Raw genomic sequence first — 21,218 nt, 5'->3', positions numbered from 1 at the left:
AAGAAACTAAGATCCTGGAACAAGTCCAAAGAAAATTAAACACCAATTTGAAAACGGAGGACATCATGGAGATACAAAAATATTAGACAAAGAACAACACTACTTATCAAGAAAAATAAAAGAAGCCATTTGGATAAGAAAAACAGATATGAACATCAACAGAGACCAGGGAGGACATGAACTGAGCCACATCTACGATGACTTAATAAAAAGGGACACCCGAGCATCCAAAGGGGGACACCAGCAGAAAGCTGAACATCAGACGAGAGATGGCGCAATTCACCGAACTATGACGAATGACAGAACATCATGTCAACGTCATTTTCGTGATCAAGGCTACTGAAAGTAGCTGAAACGTAGCAAGTAAGTACTTGTCAACTGGTTTAACCGAAAAGTTAACATTGATTTATTTAATGATCAACTTCATTACCCGGCACAAATTAGTATAAATATACACGTCCACGTAATATCACAACAACAAATATACACACCTAATGGCTGCTTTTGTGCTTAGGCTGCTTTTGTGCTTTCCTGGCAGCTAGTGACTATGGTTTTATATTTTCGTCTTGCGTTGTGTTTGTTTAATTTGTTGATTTGTATTATATTTTGTAAAATGTATCTTTTGCCTGAATAAATATTATTATTAATAATAATAGTACCGGTGTACCGTAGCTTCACCCCGATGATGGGAAGTGCTTCCCGAAACATCTATGTTTTGTTTACAAAGTCGGTCAAAAAAAAAAGATGAGTTGTAGCCTACACAGTTTCTTCTTCTCATAGCATTAGGAAAAAAACGATTCAAGGGCACTTGTTCCAGTCTCTAGTTATTCTTTTTTATGTTGTTTTCTGTGTGCCAAAATATATTTCTTTTTACCAACAATGTGGAAAAGCACTTTTTATATTGCCCTATGAGCGCAGATGTTTTGCAGTTGGGTTTATAGCATGGGGTAACGTCTACTCCATGGTTCATGGGCATTGTTTCCAAAACGAACTCAGTCAGGGGTAACGAAAGAAATGTAAGAAAGTAATAGGGTTTCTGAAAATATGACATTGTTCCGTTCACACGGAAAGCAGAAAGCAGTGCATTCATTAAGAAATTAATGAGATGCATCCAGGTCATAAAAAAAGATCACTGAACCCGTCATCAACACTGCCTGCACTTTTTGCATCGAAAAAGGTCGTCAAACTCATTAAGGAAACGATTTATAAAAATGATATATTACATTTTAAACAGAAACCTTGTTGAAAATGTTTTGACATGTCGATTTAATAAAGCGATAAGTTGCAATACGTCAAGGACTGTTTCCATTAATCATCCAATTGGAGAAGTTCCGGTGCTTACCGTGTAACCCGTACGTAGTAAATCATCATTTATAAGAGGGCTACAATACATTTAATGTGTCTACCCCGTCTACGTTGACAGGTGAACCACCACTAGACCATACAGGTATACTACTTACCGACTAGACCTACAGTGTTTTCAACCTTGATCTTGGCTCTATTTTCAACCTCAATCCTGGTTCTCAATTAACTCATTTGTATTTTAAATATATTTATTGTATTGTGTATGTAACTGTTTTTATGAGCTCTGTATTTTAGGTATTTTGATGTGTTAATGCCAAGGGAAAGCAAATTTCCAAAAAATTTATTGGACGAATAAATATATATCTTATATCTTATGACGTACCAACGTACCAATTTAACCAATCTAGAGACAGTTTGGGACGATCTCGTACAGAAAATAATTTAGCGATATTCGTCGTCTGGATTGATCGAATTTTTGTCCTTTCTCGAGACTGAATCGCTATCTACAGCTGCGGATCTAAAATTCTGAAAAGGGGGCGATGGCCTACAAATTAAGCGCTGAACATAACCATGTCCTATATTTTAAATTGTAATTTTCGAAATCTACTCCCATCCTTGTACCCGCAAAATTATCTGGTGGTATGACCACGTTTGACGAAGACAGACTACCACCGGATAACACAGAGCGCTACCCCCCGGATCCGCCATTTGAATCATTTCAAGTTGACCGATTTGTCACCTCGTGTTTTTAAGGAGCCGAAGAAAAAAACAAAGTTGGCCTATTGTTAACATATTTCAACTTAATTTTATGGATTTGACACAGATACAGATTTTTATACAAATAGTTAATCTTTATAGCGTAGATGTGGTAATAAACAATATAGAACAATGTAGGAAAATCTTCCGATGGTAAGGTTGATGAATGTATCCTGTCTAGCCTTACGAACAATGACATAACCACTGTTCAACCCGTTCATTGAATGCCATGCTTGTCAAAAAGTCCTGAAAAACGCATGACTCTGCAACAATTATATACCGATTGGGAACTTTTGATTCCGTAAGTAAAAGCATAAGCATAAAAGTTTATTGAGTGATTTTGTTTCTACACTCAATAGTATTTGGAACTCGTTGTATAGTAGGCATACATGTCGGAGACCTTATCACTTCATGGTAAAATATCGTTAAAATCTTTTATTTAAACACAATAGTTAGTGTTATATCGGCCTATATAATATAATAGAAAATATATAAAACATATAAAGCATGAACTATTATAACTATATGTTATGACTTTGCTATTAAAATATAATAACCTATATAGTGCAAAAATCGGCATTATTATCAGTATATATATATATATATATATTAATTTATTTTAAATAATTATTTATTATAGACAAAGATTACACAGTTACTTAGGCCTAGAAAAAACTTATTTGAACTAATTATTTATCTAGAGATAAATGTATTATATTTGAAAGAAAACAAGTATTAAATACGGTGAGACGGCGCTATAGAAAATTAAAATCTTAACAGTAAAAATGTAAACAACAATATCTATTTTTAGTTTCTGGATGGGTCTAAAGGATCATTTATCATTGTGGCCAAGGGATCATTATTTTACTGGAAACATTTGTTTTTGTTTTCAAGGGAGCATTTTGTCCTTATTTTCACACAATTTACATTTTTTAATACTAAAAAAGTCAATAATATTATGCAAGTTATATTTGTGAGAGTAATAACTTCACCACGTTTAATTTAGGAAACCTGGTCGTTCATTACATTTTCATGTCTTTTCTTAAATGTAATCACCACGGCAACCAACATTCCAAGAAACATGGTTATCGATACGGCTAGAATAACTCGATCTGTGCCGATCGCAGATGAACGATGCATTCCGTCTCTCGAGTTTAAATCTACCATCGATACATCTAGTAAAAACGGATTTTATCAAAGTTATACGTTTAGACCACAATTAAAATCAGTTTCACTTTTTCTTCGTAAATTAATTACATACATCTTTTATCTGGAGGACCAAACTTAAAGCCTTGGCTTAATGTGTCCTCCTCACACAATTTTATTTAATAATTTATCAAATGTTCTGTATATTTTATTATATTATATTGTGTGAAACAAACTTGAACTTGGATATCAATCGCTGCTTAGCCCATTGTCGCCAATATCATCACTTCCCATATTATGTCATTATTGCATTACACGCACAATTTCACCTATGTTGTCAGGCTCTTTATCATCACCGTAATATTACAAATTTACCACAAACTATCCACATTAAGAATAGTTATCTTGTTATATAATTTAAAATAGCAAATATTGTTACTTACCGTTAATTTCTCTTTTCTTTTTCCTACCTACAATAATTAGATGAGAAGAACAATCAATATGTATGATTGATTCATTATAATATACTGTGCATATTGACATATCATCAATTAATAGAACTTACATGGGAAAAAGTGGTAAATTAAAGTTCCACTTACCAACTACATTAGAACACGTGGTGCCTGCATACGGTGATGTACATTGACACTCAAAGGAAGTTGTAAATGACCTGCAAAAGCCGCCATTTTCACATGGATTACTGCTACATGGATCTGAAACTAAAATGGATGTTTTAAAAAACTCTTGAAACCGAATTCGATCAAATTACATGCATATATATTTTCAGTGGCATATGTTGACGCGCGCATGCTAATATTATTTTCATCAGTGGTTAAACGCGCGCGTGTCAAGTATGTTGACGCCATTTTGACGATGTGATGACAAAAACGGTATTTTGCATACCAAACGATATTAATAATAGATATGATATGATTAATACATATACTACATAGAATATTTATAATATAACATTTTCATTAATATATTTTTATCTATACAAACATAATTTTCTTATGTTATATTTCAATAACTATGTTATAGTTTATACATGATTATAGATGATGATTATTATTATTATTATTATTATTATTATTATTTTTTGTTTGGCATTTCTTCTTATACAGACTTACTAGTGTCACCACAATGTTTGCCAATAAAAGCAGCAGGACAATCACAAAAGAAGTAGACGTTTATATCCAGATCTGTCTGATAGACATTGTAACAAACGCCTCCATTGTCACACACACGAACGCTACACACGTCCCCAATTGGATCATTTTCTAAAAATAAAGAACGTTTAAGTGATATCAATATTAATGATTAATATAAATAAATTCTTTTTTTCTTCTTCAACAATAATAAAAATATCAATCTAATCCACTGGACTTACTTGTTTAGTAAACATCGAAGCTTCAGTCGATTAGTATTTTTATACAACTAATACTACCTGGATGAATGAGAATATTCATATTCTTCTTCAAAAACATGTTTGGGATACAAATTGTATCAGACTTTAACGGTAGTAAGGTGTCCATTTTCACTACTGTGGTAGGCCTAATTGTCCATTGTCACTACTGTGGTAGGCCTAATTGTCCATTTTCACTACTGTGTTAGGCCTAATTGTCCATTTTCACTACTGTGGTAGGCCTAATTGTCCATTGTCACTACTGTGGTAGGCCTAATTGTCCATTGTCACTACTGTGGTAGGCCTATTGCCCATTTTCACTACTGTGGTAGGCCTAATTGCCTATAACGAATTATTGTCGCACGATGAGCAAAATTCAAATTTGTTATTACTATATGAATCGAAATATTATGGAATGGTAAATAAACAGATAGTAGATTTTTAAAAAGCAGATGAAAACTATTATTTAGAAAAGTAAAGCACCATCAAATAATAATTGGTTCAAAATTATTTTGATTATTTTTCCCATTTAGGAGTAAAATTAAGAGCAGCTTGTTAAATATTGATTTATTTCATGATATAATAATATTATGATTGACTATTGAATGAATATTTATGAGGTCATTATCAAGATCAATTAAAAGATTCTAAGAATGCGCGCCAAAATAATCCGTTGGTAGAACAGACGACAGTTATCAATCAACAGTGTGTTGTATGGCGCGCCAAGCCGTCATTTATTCGGAAATAAAGATATCTTAGTTTTATCTCTATTGCTTGAATAAATGACAGCTTGGCGCGCCATAGTGTTGTGTCAATTTTACAGCGACTTGTTGTTGGATGCATACAAGGTATTCAGTCAAGAACACACTGATGATGCCAACGCAATGTTCAATTTAAAATGGATCAAATGTTACAAGTCTAGACCTAATTGCCCCAAGCCTAGTTAGTTGTCTTTTGTACTGTGTGTACGCCTTTGATTTTGATTGATTATGACACGCCATGTGTGCCGAAATAATAAAATGAGTTGAATACATCGTTTATAAGCGTTGATATTTTTCAATTCAATTCATTCAATATTTATTCTTTTCATATCTTTTGAATCGAACGATGTAAAATATAGTTGAAAATGATGAGAGGTAAAGCCGGCCCTAAAAGTCAAAGTTAATTAGTATATTATAGGCCTACACTATAATTTAGACGCCATACAGTCATTACCAATATAGTTTAATATTTCTGTAAAATCATGTAAGAACACGGAAACAAGTATATAATCTATTATATATATTCTATTGACTAAATGGACCAACAAACTTCATGTCCTATTTTTACTGTAAAGCTCTGTCTACACTATCAAACTTTATGTGACAAAAAAATGTGATGTGCCCAAATATGGACAGGATGATGTCATTATCACTACCATATTTGGGCATATCACTACCATAGTTAGGCATATCACTACCATTTTAGGCATATCACTACCATATTTGGCCATATCACTAACATATATGGGCACATCACACTTTTTTTGGTCAAACTAGTTTGATAATGTAGAGCTTTAAGGAGCTGTTGTATAGTGTATACGTACGTATTGTCGACGCACAGTTGACTCCAGTGAAACCTGGAGGGCAGATACAAGCGTACTGCATCTGATAGAACCCTGAGTTACCCATACTACTCAGGTAGCTGTTACGACAAGTGGATTCATTCTCGCATGGATCACTCGAACAAGCATTGTTCTCAGGGGATAACTCTGGAAAAGAAATAAAATATACGACGACTTCACGATTGATCTAATAACCCCAGACCTAACGCTACCCCAAAAAAACTACTTTATATAGCAACCATAACCTGTCGTACTTTCTCAAGAGTTTGTTGTTTTGGTACAAAGTTACAAAAATTCTAGACACATTTTTTCACGCTTAATCCATACAGACTCACTTATTGGCTCAAAAAATAGAAAACGTGTAAACTACTATTCGGTGACATAACTTTGTATGAACCTTACCAGCACTTGCACAGTGTTTTTCTGAGTACCCTGGAGCACATAAACAAACATAATGACCGTCTTCTAGCGTCATGCAGGACCCTCCATTCATACACGGGTTACTCAGGCAACTGTCGCTGTTTACGATTGTCGCTGGATATAAATTGTTATGAAATATCAATATTATTTTATGAAATATCTAAATTAATTACTAAAATTATCATTAGTACGCCAGTCATGACGAAGTATACGTATACGTGATCAGATGACTCACTATTCTGACGTACTGTACACTGATACGTCAGAATTACATCAGCGGCGGACTCATTCAGGACATGATACGTTTAAAGTTACGTTACGTATTATGGTGATTACACCTTAACCCATAACTCCCTATCTTACGCACTATGACGTCAACATAGAACTCCCTATCTTAACGTAGTACTGTTATGCACTATGACGTCAACATATAACTCCCTATCTTAACGTAGTACTGTTACGCACTATGACGTCAACATAGAACTCCCTATCTTACGCAGTACGAAATTAGAGGACTCACTATACTTTGACGTTAGCGGCGGACTCATTATCATATGTAGATTGACGTACCTACTATATATGTAAGAATGCAAAAAAACGCCTTACATTGTTCACAGTTTGTTCCTGTGAATCCAAATTGACAACCACATGAGTACAGATTGGTTCCACACGGGCCATTGTTTTGGCATTCTCCTTCATTTTTACACGGATTAGTATCACATGGTGACAGTTTACCTTTAAACAACAACAATATTTCATCTTTTAAACAAATATATTTCATAAACATATTCTCAGTGGCATATCAAGTATGACGGTAATAGTATAACCAGATCCCTGCAGGGACCGTGGTTCTATTCGTGTGAATTAATCAATTATGGGTGTTCTTTGAAAAAATTATGTAAAACGTTTATTATTAACATTATCGTTAACATCGCTCCCTAACATGAACATTTAAAATTCATGATTTTGAGTTACCTAAAGATTCAATAATTTAAAAATAGCCATGATTTGAGTAGAGACAGGTAATAGAACAAATAAACAACGAACATAACATAAACGAAAGGTTTGATTCAAATTGTGACACTATTGTCAAGTAAGTAAGTACAAACTATGTTTAATAATTTGAACACTTACGTAGTTCACATCTTGTTCCTTCATAACAATCCTGGCACTCGCATTCAAATGTCGTGCAATCAGTTTTTATGCATGTGCCATCGTTACCACAAGGACTACTAGAGCACGGGTCAGGAAACGCTAAAGCATGAAAAGTATGATAATTAGACGATAAAAGTTCATTCAAGAGGCAGCAAAATATTGAAGAAAAAAAAAAAAATAAATAAATAAAAAATATCAAACAAAAAAATAAAAAAATATATAATTAAAAAATAAACAAAATAATATATAAATAAAAATAATACTTAAAAATAAATAAAAATAAATGAAGAAAAAGTAAATAAAAAAACTATAAAGGACCATCAATTCAAAAAATTGTATACAGATAATTTATAGATGCCCAACAAAATTCCCGTTGTCATGAGGTTCACCATAACGTGCGCGCAACGCATGAAATGTAACCAATCACAAGTGATGAACATCCTAGCTTTCGCGTGTGATTGGTCACATTAATTCGTACGTTACGCGTAGCCTAGAGTGGGAAAATGCATTATCATCTTTTCAACAACAAATCTAGCTTACCCATTTCGTCACAAAATTGTCCATGAAAGCACGGAGGGCATGTACAGTTATATCGAAAGCATGTGGAGATGTCTGACATGTCTGGCTGGCATGTTGCACCATTTACACACAAATGGTCACCAGTACTGCATGGATGAATTTCTGAGGAAAAAGATGAACAGCTAAAATGGTGCTCGTAAAAAAATGTGTAGGATAAAATGACGGATGCACTTATCGAGAATATACAGTTACTGGACGTTCTTTGGAGATTTCAAAATTTGAACTTTTTTGCCCAAACTATTTTGGAGAATTTGATTCGATGTCTTTTTTCTGTTTAGTGGTTGGTATGAGAAAAGTTCTTTTACTTCTATTTCCGATCCCTGAACCGTTCCTATTTATTTTTAAGTTTAAAGTTTAAGTTTTAACCGTTTAAGTTATTGTAAATGTATGCTTCCTTTTTTCTTTTTCTTAAACTGTTTAAAATAAATGCTAATTAATTATTGGTGCTCATCAGAAAATTTCTTGTTGCTTTTTGTGGTTTTATCACACATTTTAGTTTCTTTAAAAACTTTCTAAAAATAGTATAACTTACTAGTCTCACATAGATGACCTGTGACACACATAGGGCATTTGCATTCATAGGCGGCGCAATTACTTTGAGCACGCACACACGTTCCACCATTTTTACATGGATCATTTTGACATCCGATGTTGAAGTCTGTAAGAAAACAAAAACCCAATTAAGTCAGATTAAATCACGCCATCACATTTTGTTGGTTTTTTCTTCAGTATTAGATGTTATATCATCTTGTGTGTTTGTGTCTATCGATATTGATCGATTTTTTTTTATTGTTTGGATATTCTTTTTTTTCACACAAAATTCATAAGAAAAAAAGAAAGTACAAAGTGTGAAAAACAGGATATCCGCAAGCGAGCAAAGTTTTTGATCTGTGACACCCTTAATTTACAAATACATTACAAAAATGTTTTCTTCATGTAGTAGATTATAAATATCATATTAGTAGATATAAAATCACAAAATACCCGGTAGCCTACCTGTTTCACAGAATTGTCCTGAGTAGCAGGGCGGACAGGTACACGTGTAGTCTGTACAAGAGTTATTTCCTGCGACACACGTGGCTCCATTGAGACATAAATTAGCGGAACATTTACCAATTTCTAAAAGATTGAAAAAAAAATTAGAAAAACTGTCGAAAAAATCCGTAAAATCAGCAGCTGACATAAATTACTTAAAATATTCGGTGTTTTAATATCTGATTTTTTAAAAGTAGACATCATTCATGAGTAAAACCGTCCTGCTCAACGGTTCGATCGTCTCTTCCTTCGAGTTAGGCTACTGGTAGTGAAGTAGCGTGTACACTCATCAGACAGGCAGACCAGGATCTTGCCATCAAGGCAGACCAGGATCCTGCCATCAAGACAGACCAGGATCTTGCCATCAAGGCAGACCAGGATCTTGCCATCAAGGCAGATCAGGATCTTGCCATCAAGGCAGACCAGGGTCGTGCCATCAAGGCAGACCAGGATCATGCCATCAAGGCACACCATGGTTCTGACATCAAGGCAGACTAAGGTCCTGCCATCAAGGCAGACTAAGGTCCTGCCATCAAGGCAGACCAGGGTCCTGCCATCAAGGCAGGATACTTGATGACTTCTTACCGGTTTGACAGAGTTGTCCAGTGAAACATCCAGTACATGAGCAACTAAAACTGCACGATCCGTCTTCGTATTCACACGCAGCGCCATTCAAACACTCAATACCTTCACACGGACTTATATCTGTTGATAACATTACACTTATTATGATTCAATTCAATTCATTCACATTTATTTAGTCATCGTTTATAATTATTATGATTAACCTAGAAACCCGATGGCAGCCAAAGACTACCTTTTTAGCCAGTTAGTACACTACACCTGTCCATACGAGATGAGTTTACGTCACATTAAACGAAGCCTGGACAATTGAGACACTTACTCTAGTAGGTTGTCTTTTGCGTTGTCAACTATACAATACAATCTATTATTTTTTTAAAATTTTATTTCCACACCCAACCAACAGCAAAAAGAAATTCGTCAATAACAGGAAGGTATTACTGGATTCAATTTAACCTCATTACTTACACGTCTGGCATTGTGTTTCAGCATAGCAAGGTGGGCAGATGCATGAAGGGAAGTCACACGGAGTCAGTCCAGGTACGCATGTCCCTCCGTTTCTACAGCTATCCACTTTACAATCAGATTGGGCTGAAAACGACAATAATTATGGACGTCCTCATTCAGTATTTATTTTTCCTGTTCGTTTTTTATTTTTTCGATATACTGTAACCTTGCCCACTACCAGGCTGTAGAGAGTTTTACGTAACATTACGGAAGCAGGGAGTTCCATCGTGTGGACTAACATTAATTTACAGTATAGTGTGATAAAAGAATCTGAACACAATGTTAAAACATAGCATAACATAATAGGATACTACTTTACCTATCTCGCATAGTGATCCACTGTAGCAAGATGCACATAAGCAAACATACTGATTACATGTTCCTGCTACTGGTTGACATGTCCCACCATTTTGACATTCGTGGTTGTCACATCCTGTTACCACTTTAAAGAATGTAAAGGAGTATTAAGCTTGGGTTCTCACTAGAAAAAACGCAACGTAACGTAACCGACGCCACGTAACCGACGCAACGTAACCGACGCCACGTAACTAATAAAATACTCTTTCAATTTTGCGACGTACACACATCAGCAGACAATGGTGTTCGGTTCAATTTGTGACGCGTAACGTTACGTTTTTACGGTACTTTGCGTCAATACTTTGCGTCTACGTCCTTGCTTCCTAGTGGGAACCAAGCTTAAAGATAAACTAGAATGTATTCATAACCATTCTCTACATTAAACTTTCGTTATACTTTACTTGCATCATAAAGATAATAATTTAATATTTATAATCATAAAGTTGGTATATTAAAACTGATGCTGATAATGATCTTGATTTTGATTAAACATAATTCAGAATTTAAATGTCATTAGGCGAGGAATACCTAATCCTCGCTTGCAACTTACATGTTTCACAATATCGTCCAGTATTGCAAGCTGGACATGCACACGTGTAGGTGGAACAGGAGGCAGGAGTTGAAGTCTGCATACGGATACAAACTCCACCATTTTGGCACTGATGCGTTTGGCATGGGTCAGCAATAGCTGTCACAAACAATATTATTTTAGATATTAATTCAATTGATAGTTTAATTTTCATTGGTCAAGAGAAGTCTTTTCACACACAAAAGTGTGAGTTTCTACACGAAGTACGGTATTGCATAAGGTAAAATAAAAGTTTGGCAACACCACCATTTTGATGATTATAATGCTGATCAAAGTGTCTTCTTAACCTCGTGGTCAACCTCAACTGTTTTCTGCCCAAACTGTTTCAACACCCTTCAGTTGAGTAACGTTTAAGGGGAGTTACAATCCCACAATCATTGACATGTATTGCCGCCTACCTATTTCACAGCTTGACCCGTTATAGCATCCGTTACATTGGCAGAGGTACGATTGGCAGTTATCAGCTGTCAAACACAAGCCGCCATTCTGGCAAGGTGAAGATTGGCAAGGCTCTGTATCTGAAAACAAACAAATTAATACAATGTGTGTCTTTACAATCAAACTATAGGAAACATTCTGTATGTTGAATGTGAGTTGAAAGCTATCTAACAATCTTTGTTTCCAGTGCGATTTTTGTTTCCATTTCCATCTGTAAAGGCATTGCCAAGAATTTCAGGATCTTTCGTAATTGATGTACAGTAGTAGTACTTCCCACCGCCAGCCTCTCTGTCAGACTTCATAGAGTAAGAGTTTATGCATTGCATATCATGTACACACACAAACAAAAAGTCGATCTATCATTCGATAGTATACCGATGGTATTATTTACTTACAAATTTCACATTTTTCACCAGTGTAACAGCCCGGACAATCGCATGCATAATCTTGACAAGTTCCAGCTAGATTGGTACAAACTCCGTCATTCTTACATTCATGATTTGCACATGGATCGACCACTTCATTCAAAATATAACAACAAATTGTCCGAAACGATTGGTCATTAATAAAAAATAAAAGTTATGAAATTATCATGAACTACAAAGTTCAGTTTTTACTGAACGCAAAGAAAAGTTTCAACTCATTATCAACGCTTAAAATTATAATAGATTGTGCCAAAAGATCAACAGCAATACTTTGGAAAAAGTACAATAATAATGGAAAATACTTTCGTATAAGAAGTTGATTTAGTAATAATTTGTTTATTTACTTACAAATTTCACATTTTTCACCAGTGTAACAGCCGGGACAAACGCATTGGTAATCTTGACAAGTTCCAGCTAGATTGGTACAAACTCCTCCATTCATACATTCGTTATTTGCACATGGGTCGACCACTTTATTCAAAATATAACAAATTGCCCGAAACGATTGGTCATTAATTAAAAATAAAAGTACAATAATAATGGAAAATAATTTAGTATAGGAAGTTGATTTAGTAATAGTTTGTTTATTTACTTACAAATTTCACATTTATCACCAGTGTAACAGCCAGGACAAACGCATTCATAATCTTGACAAGTTTCACCAAGACTGGTAGGCGTACAAACTCCTTCATTCATACATTTATGATTTGCACATGGATCGACCACTAAGTTAAAACATGATACATAAGTACATACATTTTCCTCATAATAATGGAAAATACTTTCGTATAAGAAGTTGATTTAGTAATAATTTGTTTTATTTACTTACAAATTTCACATTTATCACCAGTGTAACAGCCCTGGCAAACGCATTCATAATCTTGACAAGTTTCACCAAGATTGGTAGGCGTACAAACTCCGTCATTCTTACATTCATGATTTACACATGGATCGACCACTAAGTTAAAACATGATAAATGAGTATATAAATTTTCCCAAAAAGTTATATAATTATCAACGAATAAAAAGTTCGATTTTGACTGAACGCAAATAAAAGTAAAATTAAATTGACTGTGCCATCTCGCTTTAACAGCAATACTTTAAACATGCATTATATAATAGAGAATGCTTTCATATCTGAAGTTGATTTAGTAATAATTTGTTTATTTACTTACAAATTTCACATTTTTCACCAGTGTAACAGCCGGGACAAACGCATTGGTAATCTTGACAAGTTCCAGCTAGATTGGTACAAACTCCTCCATTCATACATTCGTTATTTGCACATGGGTCGACCACTTTATTCAAAATATAACAAATTGCCCGAAACGATTGGTCATTAATTAAAAATAAAAGTACAATAATAATGGAAAATAATTTAGTATAGGAAGTTGATTTAGTAATAGTTTGTTTATTTACTTACAAATTTCACATTTATCACCAGTGTAACAGCCAGGACAAACGCATTCATAATCTTGACAAGTTTCACCAAGACTGGTAGGCGTACAAACTCCTTCATTCATACATTTATGATTTGCACATGGATCGACCACTAAGTTAAAACATGATACATAAGTACATACATTTTCCTCATAATAATGGAAAATACTTTCGTATAAGAAGTTGATTTAGTAATAATTTGTTTTATTTACTTACAAATTTCACATTTATCACCAGTGTAACAGCCCTGGCAAACGCATTCATAATCTTGACAAGTTTCACCAAGATTGGTAGGCGTACAAACTCCGTCATTCTTACATTCATGATTTACACATGGATCGACCACTAAGTTAAAACATGATAAATGAGTATATAAATTTTCCCAAAAAGTTATATAATTATCAACGAATAAAAAGTTCGATTTTGACTGAACGCAAATAAAAGTAAAATTAAATTGACTGTGCCATCTCGCTTTAACAGCAATACTTTAAACATGCATTATATAATAGAGAATGCTTTCATATCTGAAGTTGATTTAGTAATAATTTGTTTATTTACTTACAAATTTCACATTTATCACCAGTGTAACAGCCCTCACAAACGCATTCATAATCTTGACAAGTTCCAACTAGATTGGTACAAATTCCGTCATTCATACATTCATGATTTAAACATGGATCGACCACTAGTAGTAGAAATAACCAACTTATTACTGACATATTTATGCTAGTAACAGCAACATGTACTACTGTCAGGTCCGGGGAACAAATACTGACACAAGTCTAGTTTTTTTCGGATCAGAGTTTTTTATCAGAGAAAGCAGCTAAAAATATAACATTCAGATTTACATACCGTCTTCACAAAATGTTCCTTCGTAACATTCAAGACATAAGCATTGGAACTCGGTACAACTATTCTCCGCAATTAAACACGTACCACCATTTAGACATTCATTTATTTCACATGGAGTTGGTATTGCTAATCAGAAATACATTCAATTCATTCACGACTCCAAATAAATAAATTCATTTCCTTTAATGAATTATTCACTCATAACTTTACGACATTTAATAATAAAAAATAATGTTTTTGGCTTAATGGAGTTTTCGGTTTACTCATGTTAAAGCAAGATTCCTTCTCTAAAAGTGACAGATGTTTGTATAATTACAAATTCACAGTTTTGAATTTGCTATAAAAAGAAGTAAATTGAGGAGTTTCAACCATTATCAAGCCCGTAGCCAGTGCTGGTACGCCCAACAAACTCATTTTTCTTTAGTTCCATTTTGAAAATGAAAGTGATGAAAATAATCTAACTTATGGCGTTTGCGGAAAGTGTTTTGTAAAAAAAATGTTCTTTTGTGAAAAAAGTGTCCTTTTGTGGAAAAGTGCCATATGTGGTAAAAATGGCCCTTTGTGAACCAAATCCCCTGTAAAAATACTACGCTATACTATACTATGCTACGGGCTTAACCATGTATACTTACGTAGTTCGCACTTAATTCCAAGGAAGCAGGGAGGACAAGCACATGAATACTCTGTACAAGATCCAGTCATTGGTGTACATACGCCGCCATTCATACATGCTTGGTCTATGCATGGACTAACAACTGCAATAGTAATATATATAACATATATTTATTTTTCTGGCTGTTTTACTTTATCGTTTTGATTTAGATTTTCGCTTTTTTTTGTATCTCCGTTGAGATCCAGCCACTGATACCCACAGCATTGTCATTTTTTCAGTAATTTGCCTTTGGATTTATATATATATAGTTTAACTCTATCATCCAGTTAAGTAAAACAGTAATATTCAAAACAAGATTGGTAGTTCTCGGTTGCCTCTTGTATTTGACTTATTTACAAATGATTATTGCGCATGCGCGAATAATGTTTTGATTCATGAATAATTCATGAGATAAATACAAACAAATTTCACCGTAGTTTTCTACTCATTTTATTTTTTTGCTATTCGTTCCCTTCCTGGTGTTTCTCGTCAATTGTTCAATCAGAGAGATTAGGTGAAGATAAGATTATTGTAATTATTATTTTTAAATGATGCGCTCGTATACCAAATCGTTAATTCATCCACTAAAATAATTCTAAAATTAAAGAAATGAATTCATACACTGTTCACAATTTGATCCTGTATAACATGAGGTACAACTGCAGGTGTAACGGTTACAGAGGATAGGATCATCAAAACACTGTCCGCCATTTTGACACAACATACCAGAAGTAGAACAAATAGATGTAATAACTGTAAGAAATAATAGGGACAATTTTTTACTTCATTTTATAAAATCCTATTGTAAACAATTCAACGTGTCAAGCACGACTATTTTGTAGGAGGAAATATTGTTTTACAAATAAAATTTGAAATACACTAGAATATACGTACTTGTGGCACAGTATTGACCGGTGGAACATGCAGGACAGACACAGGTATAACCAGAGCAATCTGAAGCAGGTACGCATGCGCCACCATTCTGACAGAGATTGCCGTCACATGGTTTAACCTCTGAAAATAATTTAAATATATATTATTTTGTATTCTCTTTAAAATGTTTATTTATATTTAGGCCCTACATTTTTGACTTTTTTATTTATTTTTTTCTGGCAGAACTAGCCTTAAAAGCACCCTGGGCTTATTTAAGTTTCTCCAGCATAAGTGCATTCTACTTTTTAATAAAATTGAAGTATTTTGGAATAATTGTATACGTAAATGTTGAAGAATGCTAGTAGCAGTACATCGAGATTTACCTATTTCACAGTTGCTCCCTGTATAGCATGCTGGACAAACACAAGTTGAACTCGAACATGTGCCAGCAAGAGTTTGGCATATACCTCCGTTCACACAGCCACTGTTTGCGCAAACAGCAGGAGCTGTAATTCAAAATGAAAACCAACTTATGTGTAAAAAAAACACGTAAAATAAACATATACACATCAATTTAGTTTACAGCGGTAGTTTTAACTAAAAAATGTGAAAAAGATTGCGTACGTAATTCACAGAAATCGCCCTGGTAACAACCTGAACAAATACAAGTTGCCAGCGAGCAGGTGACGTCATCATGGTAACACTGTCCACCATTTTGACACGGAGATGAGCTACAAGCTGGAGCTTTAAAGGTAAGTAATTTTTTTAAATAATAACTTACGAGTGGCACAGTATTGACCAGTGAAACAATTTGGACAGACACAGGTATATCCAGAACAATCGGAATCAGGTACGCATGCGCCACCATTTTGACACTGATGGTTTTCACACGGTGGTATTATTTCTGAAATCAATTGATTCGTTTATAGTGTTACTTTTTTTTCCATTTCTGACAAATACTTATACAGAGACCTGGCCTGAATTACATACACTTGTGACTATATAACTTAATATTTATATACCAATAGGCCTACTATATAATGAATATGAATATAACAAATAAAATTTCACAATATCATCCACTGTGTAGTTACAAACTGGAAACTGAAAGATACTACTGGAGTAATTGAAATGAGGTGTGCGGCCGGGTGAGATTACTAACCTATTTCACATCGAGATCCAGAAACACACGGTGAGGTACATGAACAAATGAAACTATTAGACTGAGCCACACAAACACCATCACTGGAACAAGGGTTTGATTCACATGGATTCACAACTAAAATAGTAAATTTGTAATGTTAAAACATAAATATGGAATTCAGTGTCCGTTCAATCAAACGGTTCAAAATAATCAAATCATATCCGTAAAACCGCGAAAAGAAGCCCCTATTGAAAAGAAGCCCCTTTCTTTAGTTTACAAAATCGGGAAAAGAAGCCAAACCAAGTTATGGTCTTTAAAGTTGTTACGGTATTATAGCACGTAAACAAACGGGCGTTATTGTAAATATGCATTTACTTTACACGTGTGTGCAATCTAGGTATTTCGCGCGTAGATTGTGATAATCGTGTCCTATTTTACGGTATGCTTAATATTTTGACGAATTCAATTGAATATTTATGTCCACTACTGGTATGTATGTTTACCAACGTAGATTAATTTTGTGATAATAGATATGGAATACAAGAAATTAAAACTCACCGAGTTGACATTCTGGACCGTTAAAGCCAGAGGGACAAGCACAGCGATAATGGTTACCAGAAGGTGTACACACGCCACCATTCAAACACGGGTTGTCCGTGCAACCTGCAAGATAATTCAATGCAAATTAATTGTTGTTTTCTTGGTTGTCCAGTGAACATGAAAACTTAGAACCTACTAAAATGTAGAATTCAGATTTAGTAGCCTACAGTCCCATACATGTGGTCTCTGTCTCCGCACATTGTGTTGTGTGTGTATACTTAAACTCCTGAGCTCGCTCTATGCTTAATTTGCCACTGCTAAATACTGTTATTACGTCATAAGGTTATTCAAAGCGAAACTTTACGAATGGTTGCATGCAACGATAGGAATGTGGACAATTACCAGACAAGCACAACATTTCAATCTGTTTCCAATGTGGAAATACAAACAAATCGCTCGGTTCATTTATCAGAAAGAAAGTATTTTGAACGATTATGTATTGTAAATATAGTTTGCAATTCAGCCACTGGTAGAAGTGTTTTATTTTCTTTCTAATTTTTCTTTGTTAAAAAAAAAATCCATCATATATTCATTTGTCTTCATTTTTCTAAGCAGCTTTCTAAATTGCATGTAATTATCTATCTCACTGCAGTACTACTACTACGACTTAAAACGTGCTTTTATCAAGCCCGGACGCACCCGCGGACGCAACGACGTCGTCCGTAAGCACAACGCAAGTAATTTGACAAATCACAAGCGATGGATACAAACTGTCGCTTTCGCTTGCGTTGCGCTTACGTTATTGCATTGCGTCCTAGTGGGACGCACAACACGCGCGCGGGTGTAGGCCTACGCGAAACGCAAGTAATTTGTTAACACGTCATAATCCGTTGCTTGTGATTGGACAATTACTTGAGTTCCTCCTTTTCAATTGTAAACTTTCACAACTTATATTTAGGTTTACTCAAATACCAGATTTCAACTCATCCTTAAAAATCAATTGATACATTCGTGTCTATTCATGGTGGTATTTTGTCAGCGATCAATAACTGTTTGTTGTGAAAATATAAATCATATATAGATATATAATAAATACATTTTCTATAAAGAAATATTTTCACCATTATAGTAAAGATTGGTTCTCACTAGAGACGCAACGCAAGTGAATTGACAAGCGAATGTAAGAATAATCCATTGCTTGTGATTGGTCAAATCACCTTGAGTTACGTCCTTGCGTTGCGTTTCTCGTGGAAACCAAGCTTGATAAAAGCTAATAATAAATTTAAGTTTATATAAAATAACAAATAACTATTGATATTGGCTTACCTGTTGGACATTGAAACAGTATACCACCGACTTGACAAAGGCAAATATACGACGAATCACTGGAAATTGAACATATTTGATTGGTGTTACATGGAGAACTTGCACACGGTGAAACGGATACTGTAAAAGAAATGAAATAATTAAAATAGACAATAAAACATTTACAGATGTGTCTAGTTGCTTGTCGTTGTCTAGTTGCTTGTCGTTGTCTAGTTGCTTGTCGTTGTCTAGTTGCTTGTCGTTGTCTAGTTGCTTGTCGTTGTCTAGTTGCTTGTCGTTGTCTAGTTGCTTGTCGTTGTCTAGTTGCTTGTCGTTGTCTAGTTGCTTGTCGTTGTCTAGTTGCTTGTCGTTGTCTAGTTGCTTGTCGTTGTCTAGTTGCTTGTCGTTGTCTAGTTGCTTGTCGTTGTCTAGTTGCTTGTCGTTGTCTAGTTGCTTGTCGTTGTCTAGTTGCTTGTCGTTGTCTAGTTGCTTGTCGTTGTCTAGTTGCTTGTCGTTGTCTAGTTGCTTGTCGTTGTCTAGTTGCTTGTCGTTGTCTAGTTGCTTGTCGTTGTCTAGTTGCTTGTCGTTGGCGAATGATACTCTAAAGTTTGGTTCTCACTAGGACGCAACGCAAAGGTGTAGCGCGACGTAAGTGAGTTGACCAATCACAAGCGATGGATTATTCGTGCTGTCGCTTGTCATTTGTCAACACGCTTGCGTTGCGTTTACGTTCTTGCGTTGCGTCCTAGTGGCAACCAAGCTGGGCGTAAAACGTTGTGATAATCCGTCTGTTTTTTTACGCGCGCATCTGAATGTTTTGATACAATACAACTCAATACATGTATTATCCAAAGTAAAAAGTTACATTGCGTAGATTTTAAACAAAGATTATATTCCTACTTACCTTGACCAATAACAACATCAACAATCGCCAAAAAGACAACTACAGAAATTGACGACATCATTGTGGATCGATTTTCTTTTTCTTTTTTTAAAGATGGGTCACCAGTCGACTGCAGCGACTGTACAAATGCAGACACCTACTTCGTACCTGGTAGAATTTCTGTCAACGATCGACAACAAAAGAAGCTATATGCTTCATTTTATCTTATGTATTTCATTGTGTTTACTGCACGCCAATTAGCCGATACGAAATGTATAACGAAACACGATGTAGGAATGACACACGCAGAGAGGCGGCGATTTTACTTTCACAATGGTCGATGATAGAGGCTACTCAATAGAAAGATTGTCATGCTTTTAAAGAACCTCATATTGTTAGATAATAATAATAATATTAAATAATAAGTAAGGATTTAGTTTAGAACGTACCCGATCTGATTCTTTTATTTGGTACGTTAGTTAGCTTTATGTTCCACCCCGCGCACAATGCGTAAAAAGACGCGTGCAGGTACGTGTCATCAAACTTTTCAATGACTGAGGTTACTGATACCATATAAGACAACATTAGACCAATGCGCATAAAGGAATAAATAAAAACACACATTCTAAACACAGAGTGACCTAAACTGCAGTATAGAAACATAACAATTTATGAAAAAGGAAATAGACAGAAATTACTAATAATAAATTTGAATGCCTGGGCATTTGTGTAACTTGATAACATACAATGTGTGTCTTACACAATGCAATAAGTTACTCTTTCAACCAATGTATTGCATCCTGTATAACTAGTTTAATATTAAAGAATCACATTTTATTATTGAAACTCATATGATAATAAAATAAGCATAATAACAAACTGCTAGGATTTCTAGAGAGGTTTTGAGTTACACTTTGTCACGAACTCAGTCAGTTTAGATTGTGGAACTGAAAAGATATTCTTCGCTTGAGGAACTGTTAACTAAATTTGGAGTAGAGAAGTTTTGACAGAAAACAACCCCGTTGGTTGAGTTTCTAGAAACGTGTTGATGAACGCAGTACGATCACACTATGAATTACTTAGTTTTGTTCCGGTTCATTCAATCATATTAACACTGACTGGTTGGATGTAAGTCAGGGTTACCATCCATTCATAACATATCTTATACAAACATAGCGGCGGCGTCAATAAACCTACAGAAACTACATATCTGTATGCATATTCACC

The 21,218-nt window shown here is 34.7% G+C and overlaps 1 protein-coding gene across 1 annotated transcript; it reads right to left on the bottom strand.

The window, feature by feature from the left end:
- Window positions 1-2,571: 2,571 nt before the first annotated feature.
- LOC144849471 (uncharacterized) lies at window positions 2,572-20,074 on the bottom strand. Its single transcript, XM_078706388.1, has 35 exons — window positions 20,013-20,074; window positions 19,130-19,249; window positions 17,822-17,926; window positions 17,282-17,398; window positions 16,901-17,023; window positions 16,744-16,863; window positions 16,503-16,625; window positions 16,141-16,260; window positions 15,868-15,999; window positions 15,227-15,349; window positions 14,595-14,720; window positions 14,305-14,427; window positions 13,959-14,087; window positions 13,726-13,854; window positions 13,478-13,600; window positions 13,132-13,260; window positions 12,899-13,027; window positions 12,651-12,773; window positions 12,273-12,395; window positions 11,838-11,957; window positions 11,401-11,538; window positions 10,813-10,935; window positions 10,455-10,577; window positions 9,990-10,109; window positions 9,366-9,488; window positions 8,902-9,027; window positions 8,331-8,471; window positions 7,770-7,889; window positions 7,242-7,370; window positions 6,618-6,749; window positions 6,198-6,362; window positions 4,338-4,487; window positions 3,807-3,926; window positions 3,651-3,677; window positions 2,572-3,236 (listed from the first exon to the last, which is right to left on the bottom strand). Exons 1-35 carry the CDS (start codon window positions 20,071-20,073, stop codon window positions 3,064-3,066), a joined length of 4,308 nt encoding a protein of 1,435 aa, XP_078562514.1. The 5' UTR covers window position 20,074; the 3' UTR covers window positions 2,572-3,063.
- Between the last annotated feature and the right edge of the window lie 1,144 nt (window positions 20,075-21,218).

This window comes from Antedon bifida, chromosome 8 (assembly GCF_963402885.1).
Source record: "Antedon bifida chromosome 8, ecAntBifi1.1, whole genome shotgun sequence".
NCBI lineage: Eukaryota > Metazoa > Echinodermata > Crinoidea > Comatulida > Antedonidae > Antedon > Antedon bifida.
The sequence above is the reverse complement of the archived record's forward strand: the minus strand, read 5'-3'. Positions and strand labels throughout refer to the sequence as shown.

Bases quoted from the DNA above. Each gene is read 5' to 3' on its own strand.
- LOC144849471 (XM_078706388.1), bottom strand. From the start codon at position 20,073: ATGATGTCGTCAATTTCTGTAGTTGTCTTTTTGGCGATTGTTGATGTT. The intron at 17,024-17,281 runs GTTAGTAATCTC...AATTGATTTCAG, and splicing joins TGGATCTCGATGTGAAATAG to AAATAATACCACCGTGTGAA. The intron at 7,890-8,330 runs GTAAGCTAGATT...TTCATGCTTTAG, and splicing joins ACAATTTTGTGACGAAATGG to CGTTTCCTGACCCGTGCTCT.